Source organism: Dipodomys ordii, unplaced genomic scaffold (assembly GCF_000151885.1).
Source record: "Dipodomys ordii isolate 6190 unplaced genomic scaffold, Dord_2.0 Scaffold25, whole genome shotgun sequence".
Taxonomy (NCBI): domain Eukaryota; kingdom Metazoa; phylum Chordata; class Mammalia; order Rodentia; family Heteromyidae; genus Dipodomys; species Dipodomys ordii.
Genome location: NW_012267241.1, coordinates 16,202,628 through 16,218,575, shown reverse-complemented (window position 1 = coordinate 16,218,575; position 15,948 = coordinate 16,202,628). Strand labels below are relative to the sequence as shown.

The 15,948-nt window shown below is 38.3% G+C and overlaps 1 protein-coding gene across 3 annotated transcripts; it reads right to left on the bottom strand.

Moving 5' to 3' along the window:
- Positions 1–1,023: 1,023 nt before the first annotated feature.
- On the bottom strand, positions 1,024–14,395 carry Aqp4 (aquaporin 4). 3 transcript variants are annotated; one of them, XM_013014844.1, is made up of 6 exons: positions 14,235–14,395; positions 10,778–11,192; positions 9,428–9,592; positions 9,072–9,152; positions 5,248–5,508; positions 1,024–1,607 (listed from the first exon to the last, which is right to left on the bottom strand). In XM_013014844.1, exons 1-6 carry the CDS (start codon positions 14,264–14,266, stop codon positions 1,587–1,589), a joined length of 975 nt encoding a protein of 324 aa, XP_012870298.1. In that variant the 5' UTR covers positions 14,267–14,395; the 3' UTR covers positions 1,024–1,586. The 3 variants fall into 3 exon arrangements, with proteins under 3 accessions (XP_012870298.1, XP_012870299.1, XP_012870300.1); XM_013014845.1 differs by lacking the exon at positions 1,024–1,607 and having other exon boundaries at positions 5,070–5,508; XM_013014846.1 differs by lacking the exons at positions 1,024–1,607; positions 9,072–9,152 and having other exon boundaries at positions 5,230–5,508; positions 14,235–14,266.
- Positions 14,396–15,948: the final 1,553 nt, after the last annotated feature.

Sequence of the window (15,948 nt, the reverse complement as noted above, 5' to 3'; positions counted from 1 at the left end):
AGGGCTTCAAACCAAGAATGCACGGGGTAAACCAGTACTCACTGATCCTGCATTATCCATCTGGGCTGGCAGAGTCTGCCAAATGCCCTGAGGATGAGTCATCTATCTAGTAACACCAGGCACAGTTGTTGAGATCTTCACTTTTAGATTCAGTCTAATGAGCGCCGATACTCCCTGGTCCATTTTGCATAAATGTGGACATTCTCAATTACGTCTATGAAAACGCAATTTTCACTGTTTGGATCAGGGCCTATCATCGAGAATTGTCTGCAGACATTCCAGAAAAAGTATATTTGAGTTCATGGATTCTTCCACTATTTCATTTGTCATGGATTATACTCAAATATTTAAATCTCTTGTTCATTCTAAAGGAAGCTCATGAGAGCGAGCTTGCAAAAGTATCAATGACTATTTTACCCATGTTTTTATCATCCATAATTTAAATTTAAAAGGTTGGACAAAGGGATTACAATTTAGCATGTCCATGTAAGTGTCCTGTGATTTCTGTTTAGTTACCCCTTCCATCATTTTCCCCCATTCCATCTGTTTCTTCCCCCCAGACTCATTTAATATATCTCATTTTATCACATATGCATATTAAATATTTCTGCTTTATTTGGTGCTGTTCCCTTTTTCATCTACCCACTCATGATCCCTCTCTTTACAGTGATATTTCAGCTTTCTGATACTGATTTTGTTAAACTGTCTAATTGTTCAAAAAGGTTTAATCTATGGAAATTTTCTTCTGCATATACCATACTTTAGTCAACTGAATTGTGGATATAAGCTCATGATTCTGTGTATATTTACATGGGAGGTGATATTTTGGTGACTAAGAGGGAACTTCTGTCTTTTTGAGTAAAGTAGTGAGTTTTTTTTTTTTGTTGTTGTTGTTGTTGGTTGTGGGGCCTGAACTTTGGGCCTGGGTGCGGTCCCTCAGCTCTTCAGCTCAACCCGAGCGCTCTACCACTTGAGCCACAGCCCACTTCAAGCAGTGAGTTTTGAACATCATCATACACAATGTTTACCTTTTAAAATGTTTGAATGTTTATTTGCACAATCTTAGTAGTATAAGATGCAACATAGTTTTGGAAATCAACTACAATGCTGAAACTTGAATGAATGATTCCAAGTATTAGGCATTACAGTTTAAATTACGCTAATGTTAGCTTTAGTATTGGAATAACATTTTGGTTAATAAGTAAATGTGAACATGACAATACCATGAGTATATTCTTCCTACTTAACTATAAATTACAGTTTTATTGTGGTTTGGGTCATAAATGTGACCAATGCTTGTTTATATATCCTAATCAAATCCAGACTTACTTATTAATCTTGAAAAGATTCTAGAAATACATTCCAATGGGTTATGTAAATTAGATATATTTTTTAGCTCTTTGATTTTCAACATGAATGGGTAGTCATAACTTTGACTTAATGTTCACTGCACAAGTTATATGACATTTATATGATAGTTATTCTCACAGGCTATTGGTAGTCATTTGCAAAAGTGAGTGGCCACAGTTTTTGATCCTTGAGTTACATGTCCTCCATTTATTTCAGAGAATTACAGGTTTCAAAAGTTAATGCTGTGTTTGGGCGATCTGTAAAATATTAAAATGTACATATGAACTCACAGATTTGTGGTAAAGAAAGTAATTTTTTGTTACATTTTCCACATGGTAATCACAGTTTTCCTAATAAGCACATTAGGGAAGATCAAAATTACTTTTAGATTTAAAATGTTCTGAATTCATGTCTTCTCTAGTGCTTGTCATGATCAAGATGCACTGTAGTGAGAAACTGTTCTGTTGAATGGCAATTCTTTTGCACAACCTCTTAAAGATAATAAAAACTTTTAGAAAACATTATAATCATGATAAAAGAAGGTTCCTATTGGCTTTACACTCGTGGAGAAAATTGTCCATTCATCTCAGTCCTCAGTTGTCACAAAGGCCATTTCTCTGTCACATATTCATAACATGTGGAAATGCGACAGTATGCTATAACAAAGGGACTTCCTAGGTTTACTATTATCATTTAAAATTCTTGCTCTCTTTTGGCATTTCCTTGTCATGATCAAGTTTAAACCAACACACACGTTGTCTGGATTCATGACCTAGAAAAATATTCTGTGCCTTTTGGGATTAGACCTTTAATAAATTCAATAGCCCATTTGCATCATAGATGTCTTTTCTGAAAATGTCTTATCCTCTTGTAAAATCTTCAATATGAAACTGTGATTTTAACTAGTGTGTCTGAGCTGCCCAAGATAGAAAATGTGACAACTTAGGAAAAGTGCCAGATAGCAGATACAGAGTGAAGGCATTGTATATTTACCAATTCTTTTTAGATTTACCCCCCCCCCAAACCTTCCTTCCAGTATAAGAAGTTAGGGCTTTTGGAAGAAAAATACCATCTTCTGCAATAAAAACAGACACTTGAAATCTTGGCCCCAAGTTTTCAGACAACCTGAAAACTCACTCTTTACTTTTTATACTGTTTTGATAAATGATGTGTATTTTCTGTGTAGAAGAGACCCTACCTTGTAATCTAGGGGCTTCATGTACTCTTCCTGAGGGGAGAGACTTTTGGCATTGTTCCATGGCTGGGTATAATTCATTTATGTCTTTCCAGTTTTTCCTCTCTGATCTTTTCTCTGTGTATCTGTCAGTAGCCGTCCCTTGGGAGCAGCACTGTGCACTTCATTAATAAGAAGGGATTAAGGGAAAAAGCCCTGGTCTCCTAATACACTTGGATAATTTGGTGCCCTCCACAGGGCAATAGACCCCTGCTGCATAGATGTCATTAGAAACATACAATTTCATTACTTTTTTACTGGCAGAGCCTTGAGTGAAATACAAAATATGTTGTCTCATACACAGGGAGAAAGCTTTCATTCACTTTTTGCCCCTAAACATAGCAGAATGCAAAAATATATTTTATGTTTTTTACATTTATATTCTCTTCCTCTAACAACACTCAAAACCGCACTTTTATTAAATATTGAGCAAAATAAAGATCAAAAGGAAATCGTTTATATATTTAAATCTCGAACGTGCTTTATACATATTCAAAATGAACTAATATACTTGTTTTGTGTTCCTACTATGTGCCAGGAGATCTGGAAGCAGGGGAATCACAATGAAAACATCATACACTCCTTTTTTTTTCTTTTTCTGAACCCTGATTTATTGAATTTTATAATTGTAAGTGAATGTAGAAATGAATATATTTGAAGGAAGCCATATGGTAATTAAAATGATTATAAGAAAGTATGTTGTTAACTCTTCCTGGTTATCTAAATTCATCTTTGAACTTACATTGTTTGCTAATAATTGATACTACATTTTGAATGGAGCCACCGATACAATGATTTTGTGAAAACATTTGATACAATGAGTATAAACTGCCCTTAAAGGATTTGCACTGTATTTACTACAGGTGTCCCCCAAACAGGAAGCCATATTTTGCCACTGGAGTAGTGTGCATCCTGGCTGAGTGCCTGAGAAAGGGTCCTGGGCTTCAGGCACCTTCTGTAAAATTCCTAAAACATGCCAGTGTCATTTGTAGGCCTGACACTGCAGTGGTGTCTTTCTGAGAATTCAAACATCACTTTTCCCTAGCACCGAAGAGAATCAGGTTTAGTAGTGGTCCATTATCTCACTATCACAGACACACACCTGTCATTGACATGAACAAGTGACACACAGCTGGAGTTGTGCTTGGGAGAAGAAAGCCCTTGATTATCAGCTATTTACAAGCCACTCCTTGCAGAGATAGTTTTTGCTCTCCTACTCCTAGCTTTTGTTCAGTGAAATGGATATTTGCAGCTCTTTGTCTAAGATAAATGCTAGACTAGACCTTTAAGATGATAGAGACTGGGGTTTTCAAAGACCAAAAATGCAAAGCAGCACAGGAACAACAATGGAACACATACACTAGTCAGTAGTGACAATCCTCCAGAATCTTGTTGGGTTATGTACAGAATGCTCTGCAATGGAAGATCAAATAGGTCATCTAGTCAGGTTAGATGTTTTCTCCCCCCCCCCTTTTTTTGTTATTCTGCCACCACACCTGCCTTATCTTTGAGACATTTTAATTCACTCAACTATTAATCAAGCTTGTATAGAAGATGATCAAATGTCCTAAGTAGTGAAACCAGGCTAGGTTGGGACCTGGCAGGACCAGTTTACATTTTCTAGAATGTCAGGGCTTAACAACTAACACAAAGTCAGGAATTAGCTAGTTAAGTTCTTGTCAAAAATATGTTCCAGCTAAAGTTTACATTTAGATAACCAAAGTCACAAACAAACTCCCCAGTGTTACTAATAAATTTTAAAACAGTAAGCCAAGTGGTTAAGGATTAAAAAGGTTAGACAGTCTTTCATGGTACATTGAGGTTGTGCACTGAAAACAGATCCATCATTTGTTACAAGAATACAGATTTCTTTTTCCTCATTGTTTTCCCCATCCCTGCAAGGTTTCACAAGTCTGCTTATCTTGAATATCCATAGGTGACCCTTGTGATTTGATTCATTGAATCGAACTAATAAGTTCACAAGCTTTCTGAGTATTCCTTCTAATTTTCTGGGGCTTTAACCCCATATTATCTTGGATAATTGGGGAGGAGAAGGAAGGATTATTGTGAATAGGAGTTGGAGTTAAAAATTGGGTACTTGCAAAATAAATGAAACAATTAGCAACAAGCTTTGATAATATTCTTTTGCCAAGGTAGTTTATAAATAAGGAATTACTCACAAACAACTTAATATACTGTATATCAAGTGATATACTGTATTTTGCCTAAATTCAACTTAATGGAATAAATACTCAAATGAGGACTGACAATACTGATTTCCTCACAGAGGAAGTAAAGGTGGATAGATGTGTTAATGGGTTCTGTTAGGTATGACTTAACCACATCTTGATATTTATTTTTGATTGTTTATCAATGAAAGATAAAGTATGTATTTATATATGTATATATATGTATATTTGCTTTGAGGGTATTTAAAAATTCTTTTATGGGATTTTAAATTCACAATAGTGTTCTCCCTTTCCTCCTTAGTAAATAATGAAATGTTTTTTGGATGTAGACTAATATAATATAAAACCACAAAACTGCATGTGTCTAATTTACAACAAATCTGTCTCCTTGATAGGGGGAAGGAAATCTGAGGACCGTTCTAAGGGGTCTCGTCTGCTTTCAGTGCTATCTTCTAGTCATACTGAAGATAATACCTCTCCCGATGGGTCTTTCCCCTTCTTCTCATCTCCACGGTCAATGTCAATCACATGCACCAGTCCAGGCTTCAGAATTAAGTCTTCAGTCTCTACCTGGCTCCTGTTGTCTTCCACTTCCATGTAGCTTCCTTTTGTTTGCTGGGCAGCTTTGCTGAAGGCTTCCTTAAAACGACGCTTGAGTTCGACATCTGGACAGAAGACATATTCATAAAGACCACCAGCGAGAACGGCTCCTATTATTGGTCCAACCCAATATATCTGGGAGAAAAGATGGAAGAGAATAGAGCCTTAAGCTATTTCACTGAATAAGTGGTCAGTATAGAATTTATCTTGGTTAGGAGAGCACTGGGGGAAAGCAAGGGAAGGGGTGACCTTGCCCAAAAGTAAATGCAATCTTTGCCTGACTTAGGCAACTCTAACCCCTCTGTTTTTAGGATTTTCAAAAAAAAATAATAAAAAAAGAGAGCACTGTGTCATGTACAAAAATGAGAACATAACCAATCCATACCAGAAATCCTTAAATTATTAAGAAACATTTGAACAGAAAAATTTGAGGGACTCATTTCTTATCTTTTCTTCTTACTGATTACATTTAAAGATATTCTGAAGGGAGGGGATAACAGTTCAAAAAGAGACGTATTCATTATCTTACTTATGTAACTGTAACCTCTGTTTATCACCTTTACAGTAAACATATAAAAATTCTGATAATTCCTTTTTGTATGTGATGGGCATGGTAGTGATAGTACTTACAGAAGGCTGCATTTTAACTTAACATTCTCATGCTTTACTCTCTTCCTCTGCAACATGGAGCTAATATGTACATTGTGACATACAGAGATGAAATGTAATACTTGTAAAGTACGTAACAGTTCTGAGCTCACTATGAACCACTTCTATTCCATATTAAAGATGCATGTGACTAAGTTAGCTGTAAATTATTATTTCCCTTACACAGCTTGCTTTTCTTCTTAAAAATCTGGTGACTTGACATAATTGAAAACCCTGTGGTCTGTTCATTTCTCTTGTCACAAGTTTTCAGCTTCATGGTGCTCATTGAGGAAACTTATATTGAGTTTATGGATAGTTGTTAGTTAAGAAGTAGCAATTTTGCAGAACTACAGAAAAAAAGAAAAAGGGTTAAAAATTGGATCAATTGGGGTTGGGAAGGTGGCTAAGTGGTAGACTGCATGCCTTGCATACATGAGCCCCTGGGTTTGATTCTTTAGTGCCACATAAGCAGAGAAAGCCACAAGTGGCACTGTGGCTCAAGTGGTACAGTGCTAGCCTTGAGCTGAAGAGCTGAGGGACAGTGCTGCCCAGGCCCAGAGTTCAGGCCCACAATAGACAAAAAATAAAATAAAATAAAATAAAAATTGGATCAATTATGTACCTGTGAATGTACCTGTAATATATACTAAGCTCTGAGTTTGAGTAAACTGAAACAGTTGCTTTAGGTTCAGGGTATACCAATATGATAAAATATTAGAGGTGGAGTCAGAAGATTCAGTTGATCTTACAGAAGCCTGTTTGCTAACTGAGCAACTGTAAGTAGCACTGCATCATCTCATTGAATTGGAATGGTAACTTTTGGGATCAGTATTCCTATTAAAATCTACATTCTGATGATGAAGATATCTGGTACTCTGAGAGGCATAAAGCTTGCTCATGCAGTGATCGAGGTGAGATTTCTGTCTGTCTGACTGAAATCTCCTTTTGAACCATGATACTGTTTTCTCTTTCATTTGGAAGAAAAATATGGTGAATGATTCTTGCATAAGACATCTTTTGTAAACTAATGTCACTTAGCTTCATTGTAAAAAATCTAAAGACAATTCATCTTGGAAGCTGAAGCTGAACACATACCCTTAACCAGGGAAAGTATTGGCTGGAAAAATTAAACTCTTTATCTTGACATGAAAAAATCCAATAGAGAGTTTATCATCCCATTTCAAAGGAGAAATAAGAGCCTTCCTCTGAATATCTTTACCCTTTATTCCTTTGTTAAGATCTCATTAGACTGGTACTATTTCACAGGCTTCAAATCCCACAAGGGAAAGTAGCCACTGTTAAATAATAACCACCCTTTCCCAAAACAATATAGCTACATGTTTTAAAAAGTAAATAGGTCTCAATTCCAAAATCCTATTCCAAAAGAAAGTCAGATATACTTTCAAGTGTCTTTAAAATTTTTTATAACAAAATCTTATTGTTAAAAATATAGAAAATGAACAAAATTGTAAAGAGAATTAATATGTCACACTACAAAAAAATAAAAATACTCATGCTATTTCTAGTCTATCAATATGCCTTAAAATTAATCTTAAATTTCACACAATCATTGTTACTAAACAGTTTACAAAATTATTTGTAGTAAAATTAAATTTTTTATAAGATAACAAGAGGAAATTGTTAAATTAATCAATAGGCCAAGAATTATACCATATTTAAATTTTGTCAGTTTAGCACAAATGACAAAAAATTGATAAAAAAACCCCCAAAAACAAAAACAAAAAAATCTTTCATTCACATTTTCAGGTCCTCTTTAACAAATTAAAAATAGTTAATAACAAAAGAGTTGAAATTTAATAAATTAAAATAAAAATTGTTTTCTAATCATACAATCTATATACTGCCCATTAAAAATTCCCATTCTTGTTAATGTAGCAATTTTTTTGAGACATAGCTGAAAATATTCAGTGGCAAAAATTGAATCTCATGGATGTGATTGTTGGCCATGTTTTGCATAGCTCTGTCCAAAATCTTGTTTTGAACAGTAACTCCCATGCTGGTATTTACAAGTATTAAATGGAGTATATTATTGGTAATGGTTCAATGCACTTTTTATAGCAATGAATTCTTATAACAATGGTGTGTTGTTTTTCTTGCAATGCTATCCCATAGTTGAATATGTGTAAAATCAAAACACAAATGGCATATCCTGTTACATTCATGAATTTAAAAAGACATTGAAAAATAACATCTATGACATATAGATGACAATAAAAGTTTTGCCACGCTTGTAACTGGCCTGTGTATTGTCTTATATTTTTACTAGTCTTAATAGATAGTGTGTGAGTAGCCTACACAACTGTTCATTATTTATTTAAAGGGTTTGAATTCCATTACTGTAAGAAAAATAGAAACAAAATTGATAGTGATGTTAAAAAATAGATATCACCATTATTTGGCAGCTTTGCCCCACACATTAATAAATAGGTTGAGATTCAAAAACATACTTTTGCTGAGAGTCATTTATTTTCCAGGCTATGGTTGGGGTGAGAGGACCATAAATGTTTTCACCATCTGCATTTAAATGCTTTCAACTGGCCCATTATTAATTAGGTTACATTTTTCTAAAAAAAAAAAAAGGCAAATATTTTTGCTATGGACAGTGCTTTCAGGGATTTTTTTCTTTTTTGTTTTACAGGTTTGTTGTTGTTATTATTGTTGGGAAGGCTTTTGTTTCAATTATTTAAACACCATGTTCACTCTACCATTCTGATTTTAATTTGTTCCACATAAGCAACCTCCACATACAATGTATTCTGTTGCAGTCTGTCAGATATACGCCCAGACTGATGCTTGAACGAACAAACAAACAATACAAAGCAAAACCATTACTAAAGGCCCAGGATATATATCCGATGAGGTATTTTGCATCAGATCTGAGACTTTCTCTATGTTTTATCAAAGGTCTAACAGCGATGAGGTTTGAGATAGGGTGGATGCAGTAGAAAGTACTGACAAAAATAATAAAGAGACTGATGGCTACTTGTCCTCAACCATATATAATAAGATAGGAACTACACAATGGTTACCCAGTGGTTTTCCCAATTTCCCATGATAACAGCAGGTCCAAAGGATCGGGCTGGATTCATACTGGCACCAGTATAATTGATCTAGAGGAAGAAAGAAAAACAACTTCAGACATCCTCGAAACAGGGCTATGAGCAGGTATCATTCATTGCAATTTGCTATTTTTGTCTCATCAGGCATGCCAAGATGTTAGCAGTCATGTCAACATTCTGGTCATATAGTTGGCAAAATGACCATGTGAAATGGACAGACATGACTGGATATTGAAGAGCTCCAGCTGTAAACAGCATCTTCAGGCCAACTCTAGGGCGAGGATAAATGAAATGGATCAATTATTTAAATAGACTTGGAAACTTACTGCAAATAAATGTCCAATTGCAACAGAAAATCCAATTGCTAAAGCTATTGAACCAGTGACATCAGTGCGTTTGGAATCACAGCTGGCAAAAATAGTAAACACCAACTGAAATGTGATTATCAACTCCACCAGGAGACCATGGCCAGCAGTGAGATTTCCATGAACCTGGAGAGAGAAAAATACTCTATTGGAATTGAAGCAAGCATACATTTTTGTAACAGCATAGCAATATGAAAGGCATATTTTAACTCTGTAGAAAGTAATGGTTAATTTGAGCCTTGTGTACCATCCCAGTGGGGACATCCAATCCTGCCCCTTTCCAAAAGGGAGGAATAAATAATAAATATACAGGCATCTTTGTCAGCCACAGATAATTACTTTTACAATGACCAAGGGCAAGTTCATGTTAAATGTCAATTTTTTAAAGAAAGCTAAATGTGTTATTGTTGCACTTAACTCATAAAAACTTCCTTGAGAGACTTACAATTGTATCAAGTAGTGATTAATTCCATTAAGTAGATTTAAATTAATATATATTTCAAATAAAATTTAGGGTGTACATGGTTCCATTGCTGAGTTAAGAAGTCACATTCCTTATCAGTGAAAAAGCAAAACTAAGATAGAATGTCAGTTTTGTCTTTTTATGAGTGATCCTTTATGTAGATTATTTTAAATTTTGTAGACATAATACTTCTTTTGCTAGTTAACAAATAATTGTAATACAAATGCTGCAAGACAAATATATAGTCTGTACAATTACAGGGTAGAAGGTGGGGTTAGGAGACAGAGGAGGAAAAAGCAAATTATCATTTTTTTAAAAATCACTGAGACTTTTTTGGGTACCATTTCTGAGGCTTGAACTCATATCCTTGGTGGTGTTCCTTAGCTTTTCTGCTTAAGGCTAGTGTTCTACCACATGAACCACTGCTCTACTTCGAGCTTTTTGTTAGTTAACTAGAAGTAAGAGTCCCATGGACTTTCTTGCCTGGGTTGACTTGGAACTATGATCTTTGATCTTAGTATCTCAGTAGCTAAGATTATACACATGTGTCAGGAGCCATTAGCTCCCTTCTTTTTTTTTTTTTTTTTTGAGACAGAGTGTCTCACTATGTAGCCCAAGCTGTCCTTGATCTTAACATCCTCTTGCCTCACCCTCCTGAGTGCTGGGAATCCAGGCCTGCATGACCACACCTGGTTTTCCTATGGGTACTTTTAGTGTTGCCAGAATCAGTTTCACTATCTCAACAAAAGCCATCAAAATTCGGTGAGCAAATCAGCAACTTTATGACTCTCTCTCTGGCCATTAGGATAAGCAGCCGGAAGTGTGAAGGTAAACGTTTAAGAGACTACCGTGGTGACTCCCAGTCCTCCCACCACACTGGGAGGTGTGACCAAGTACAGAATTCCTGCTCCAATGATGGCCCCCAGGCACTGTGCGGCGATGTAGAAGACAGACTTGGCGATGCTGATCTTGCGGGTGCAGACCATGGCCACTGTGACCGCGGGGTTGATGTGGCCACCGCTGATATGCCCAAAGCATTGCACCATGGTGGCAATGCTCAGTCCAAAGCAAAGGGAGATGAGAACCATATCAACAGGCAAGGGATTTTCCTTTCCACCCCAGTTGATGGTGGATCCCAGGCTGAGCAGAACAAAAATAAGCATGGCCAGAAATTCTGCCGTGACTGCCTTCCAGAAAGCTTGCGTCCAGACCCCTTTGAAAGCCACCATGATTTCTTCTCTTCTGCACAAAGACCCGCACTTACTGAAAAACAAAAAAACAAAAAAAAAACACACACAAAACAAATGAGCATCAGAAGCCAACAGCTGAATGGATTTAGGGGAAGGGAGACAGACATACAGACTTGCTGGATGGAGCCTGTGGGGGAGGGACTGCCAAACATATTACCCAACCAGGAAAGACTGCTTCAGGAAATCCCCTTTAATTAGTAGTCAAGAGATTGCTGTGGTAGTCTCCTCGGACTTAATGTTCGGAGACCATTCAGTTTCACTCGATCATGATCCCAAGGGTCCTTAGGAAAATGTCTAAATTAAGTTCCTTACAAGATTAAAGGTAACATGTGTTTACTTTGGCATTCAATCCCTTTGAGTAGGGTTTAAAGTCTGTGTGTTTTGCATGCCATTTTATTTCAAATATAAAGTAACAGTATTTAAAAAGTAAATGAGTAAGTATTCTTGGGTTTGGACTTCCTAGCTTCAAAATGATACTCTGAGAATGAATTTGTTAAGAGTAGCCTCCTTAAATCTGCCCTGAAGCAAGGAGCGGCTGAAGGAAAGTTCTGCTTGGAATTCAGGACGGGCCCCAAATGCTGTGCTTTGAGAAGGTAAACTCATAAAGGTGGAGAGGATCCTGGTGCCTGGCAGTGGCTGTGGGAACAGGCCAGGCACAGCTGACACAGGGACACTCCTTCCTACACCCCTGTGCCAGAAGGGAGCCAGCGGACAGAGGGAGGAGCCCTGGAGCTGGGCCCTCAGAGGGACACTGCAGTGCAGATCTGGGCACTCAGCATGGGAGGACGTGACAACTTCAGGCCCCAGGGGAGCCGGCAGTGCCTTCCAGAGAGTGGGGTTGTGGCCAGTGCCTGGCAGGAGCCAGGTGAACAGACAGAAGCAACCTATCCTGAGGCCATCTCAGAGAGCAGGCTCAGGGGCTGAGGATGATTTTGTAGTGTTGGGGAGGAAGAGCAGCCCCTCCTCACTTCCAACCCTCTCTCAACCCTTCCTCATCTCCTTTTTCCTAACGGATTCCTTGGAAGCTGAGTCATGTAAGCAGAGCCAAGGGTAGCCAGAGGGATAGAGCTGGGCAGGCTAGCTAGGAAAGGGAGGTGTAGCGGAGCAAAGGCTCTCAGAAAGGGTTTGCCTGTGGGGTCTGTGTGAGGGCTTTCTTGTATGTGTTCTTGGCCTTGGAGGGCAGTGGACCTCCTCCTGAAGAGCTTGTGTGTGGAGAGCTGTAGACAGGGAGAAAAGGAACTTGGATAGGGTCAGGGGATGGTGGGCAGCAAGGCGGGCAGGGAAGACGGGAGATGTCCTCCAATCTCCTTTCCTGTCTGGGTCTTTGGAGCCCAGGAGGAGTGGGGTCTGAAGATAGTCCCTGCTCCTTCTGGCCAGAAATGGTTGAGTTTCCCTGTGGGAGAGGATTACCCCACGTATCCCATTATCTACATTTGCCTTTGTTCCTTGCCTGTGATTGTCAAGACAGTGAAGTATAGCAGAGAAGCTAAGCATAGAGGACAGTGGCAAGAAAGCCAAGCACCTTAAGGGATTAGAAATTCTGTAACTTTCCCTCTGAAGTCCTGTAGGGCCCTAACTTCCCCTTCACCACGTCCTGTCCCTGGGAGCCTGTGAGTTATGCTAGCTTTGAGGAGGTGCTCAGTCAGATCCACAAGCTGGGGCTCTCCCTTCACCTGTACAGATTCAGCAACACTTCTGGTATGATAGGGACATTTGCTTCAGGCTTAGAGAAACCCATTTTCTGCCTACGCCTGGGTGTGAGGATCAGAGAAGGGATATATGTATGTAGAAGGGGAGGAAAAGGGGGTCAAGGTAGCCTGCCACACGCGAATGTTTTCCATCTGCCAAGTGAACTCTTCTAAGTGAATCATGTAATTATGAAAAAGAAGCCCAGCTAGGGTGGTATTGACATCATACTCCCTAGGGGAAGAGAACACAGACAGAAGCAGCACTTGGAAGGGTGCAAAGAGGGCACCCTGGAAGAGGCATGGGAAAAACAGGTCCCCAAGGGGGAGAAACTCTGAGGACTCACAAATTGAAATGGGAGCGAGGACAGTCACTTCTGAACTCAGAATCCCAGGGCTGTGACGGCAGCACAGCTATATCACAGATGCTGTCTTCTAGAGCTGGGTTTGGGGAGGGGAGAGGACAAAGTGGGAAGCAAAGGAAGCAAGGTGGTCAGGAAATGCTGCCTTTTCAGCAGGAAAGCATGCAGAGGAAGCATTCCCAGGAAAGGCCAGGATCCACCTGACATCTCTTTAACCTCCCTGCTCCCCTCCAGTCAGTCCTTTGACTTCTCTTCGCATACCTGTTTACCTCTCCTGAGACAAACATGAGAAACTCAGTTTCTCTTTCTGCTTCAACTTTTCACTAGCCAGAGAAATAACGTAACGACAAAGTGCCTACATACATAAAGCATAAATACAGTCCTTACACTATTGTTAACTCCTTCCTACTCCTTTACAAAATTTGATCTGCTTTCAGGACTGAGTGAGTAGCCTGGGCTGGCTGTGAACCCCAATGTTTGCTGGCATGTGCGTACCTTTCTGGTCTCATGAAGGCTCACCCTGGCGTGGCTCATAGTCCCATCTCCATCATCAATGTCCCCTTATGCGTTTGCACTCACTACACATGGATCAACACAATTTGTTTTGCTGCTTTTGCCCCAGAACAAAGAGGGTTTGTTGATGTGACCGGGTTGTAGCGAACCAACCGGACACATTGCTTTACAAATGAACACCCAGCCTCCTCTGCTCCTGGATAGCTGAGCTCCTGGGTAAGTAATTTTTCTGATGAAGAATACTACAGATCTATTCTCCCCCCACCCGAAGATTTTCCCCAGCCATCCGCTGGTCTTTAGATGAGGATTTTGCTTAAAAGCATCCCTTGTTTCTGTCTTCTTGGTGCCTCTCTGCTGAGATCCAAGCTTAAAAGAATCACCCACCTGTTCAGTAACTCCTAGTAGATGTTGCTAGAGAAGCACACATATCTGTAATAGACATAAAGTTCATCTTTTGGCTCTAAACATAATTGTATAAGGAAAAGAAGGACTTACCCCCACGGCCTTGCTGCAGGTCTGTCACTCATGCCTTCCCTGGCTTAGTGCAGTGCTCATTGCCTGCCCCTCAGCTCCCAGTGAGCTGGGAGTCAGATTACGGCCACTTGTCTGATTGGGTTTTTGGAGTGTAGGGGTGGAAAGATTCTGCCCCATGTGGCAATTGCTAAGTTATATTTGCACTTGAAATAACTTCTCCATACCTGATCACTATAGACACAGGGCATTTCAGGAATGCCAAACACTTCATATTTCTTTAGCCAGCCAGTATTCTTTGCAAATGAGGATTCCTTATTTACATTCTTCCTATCACAAACAATTGCTGAGAACATACAATGTTTGTGACATGTTGTAGTGGAAATTGAACAACTATTAGAAAACAGTCTTGCACTAATACAACAAGCAAGACGAATCGGGATCTGGGCTTTCGCATGTTCGATTTTGAATGGCAAACAGCTGAGTTCACATTGAAATATTTGATCTGAGCAGAAGCATGATAATCACCATGTGATTTATAGCAGGTTTATTTAGCAAAGGCAGCCCTGATTTGGACTATAAAATAAGGAAAAATAGGAAATATAGGACACGACACTGCTCCAGGGTGCTAATCTCAATACTATATGAATAATAATTTTTTGGGTAAAAGCAACCAAATTTAAAACTATAGCTGTTAGAGAGACAAAATTATTGGGAACTGTAGATAACTTTCATTTTGGGAACCTAGCATTGACTATGCATTTTTCTGGCCCCAGTGAGACAGAATTGCAGGCTCTTGTCCTCAAAATGTATTCAGGATTTCAATGACAGCAAGATGATAACAACATTGTGGGGTCTTTCTAAATCCTGTGCAGTTTCACAGGATGTCCCTGCCCAAGGAATTTGGTGAACTTAGAGGGTCTGGGAATTAGCAGCCTGTATCATCATCTCATTGTTAATTATTTTTTCCTAAAATAGATCTCAGGTGCACAGACTTGGAATAATCACAATATGATCACCTGGTTTATGATACTCTGGTATCATTGGTTGTACATATGGCTGTCTGGTTTGATAATAGTTAATGAATGACTTTAAATAATATGATGAACAACTGTGATCCCACCACTCAATTTAGCAACTGAAACTGAAACTTTCCTTTTCTTTTTTCTTTAAAAATGTAAATATATGTATCATAGAATAAAAATGTATATAAAAAATGAAATATGGCAAGAAAGAAATAAAGAAGAGAGAAAAAGACCATTATATTTTTAAGTCTCTTATATTGTTTGTGAACATGAAACCAAGCAATGAAGACAAAGTTTTCATTAGAAAGAGAAATTAAAGTTTTGTGTGTGAAATTCAGAGGAACACTTTCTTACTGTTTTCTGCATTCCAAGATATCAAAGATTGGATTCACATTCTTAAAAATATGGCTACACATCAATCACTGTATATCAGTGGTTTCACAGTGATTTCAGCTTTTCGACAAGCATGCTACCTGAAAGTCAGATCAATTCTGAGGTGGGAGGTAGGAGGATTTATGGGCCTCTACAAAGGACACTTGACACATTTCACACTGACTTTTAAAGATATTTACCATTTAGCTTTAAAAATGAGATTAAACAATGCTCAATAGGAAAAGTACTTATTACCTTACTCATGTAACTGTAACCACTCTGTACTGTAGTTTTACAATAAAAATATAAAAAATGAGATTAAAAAGAGGCAAGATTATTTT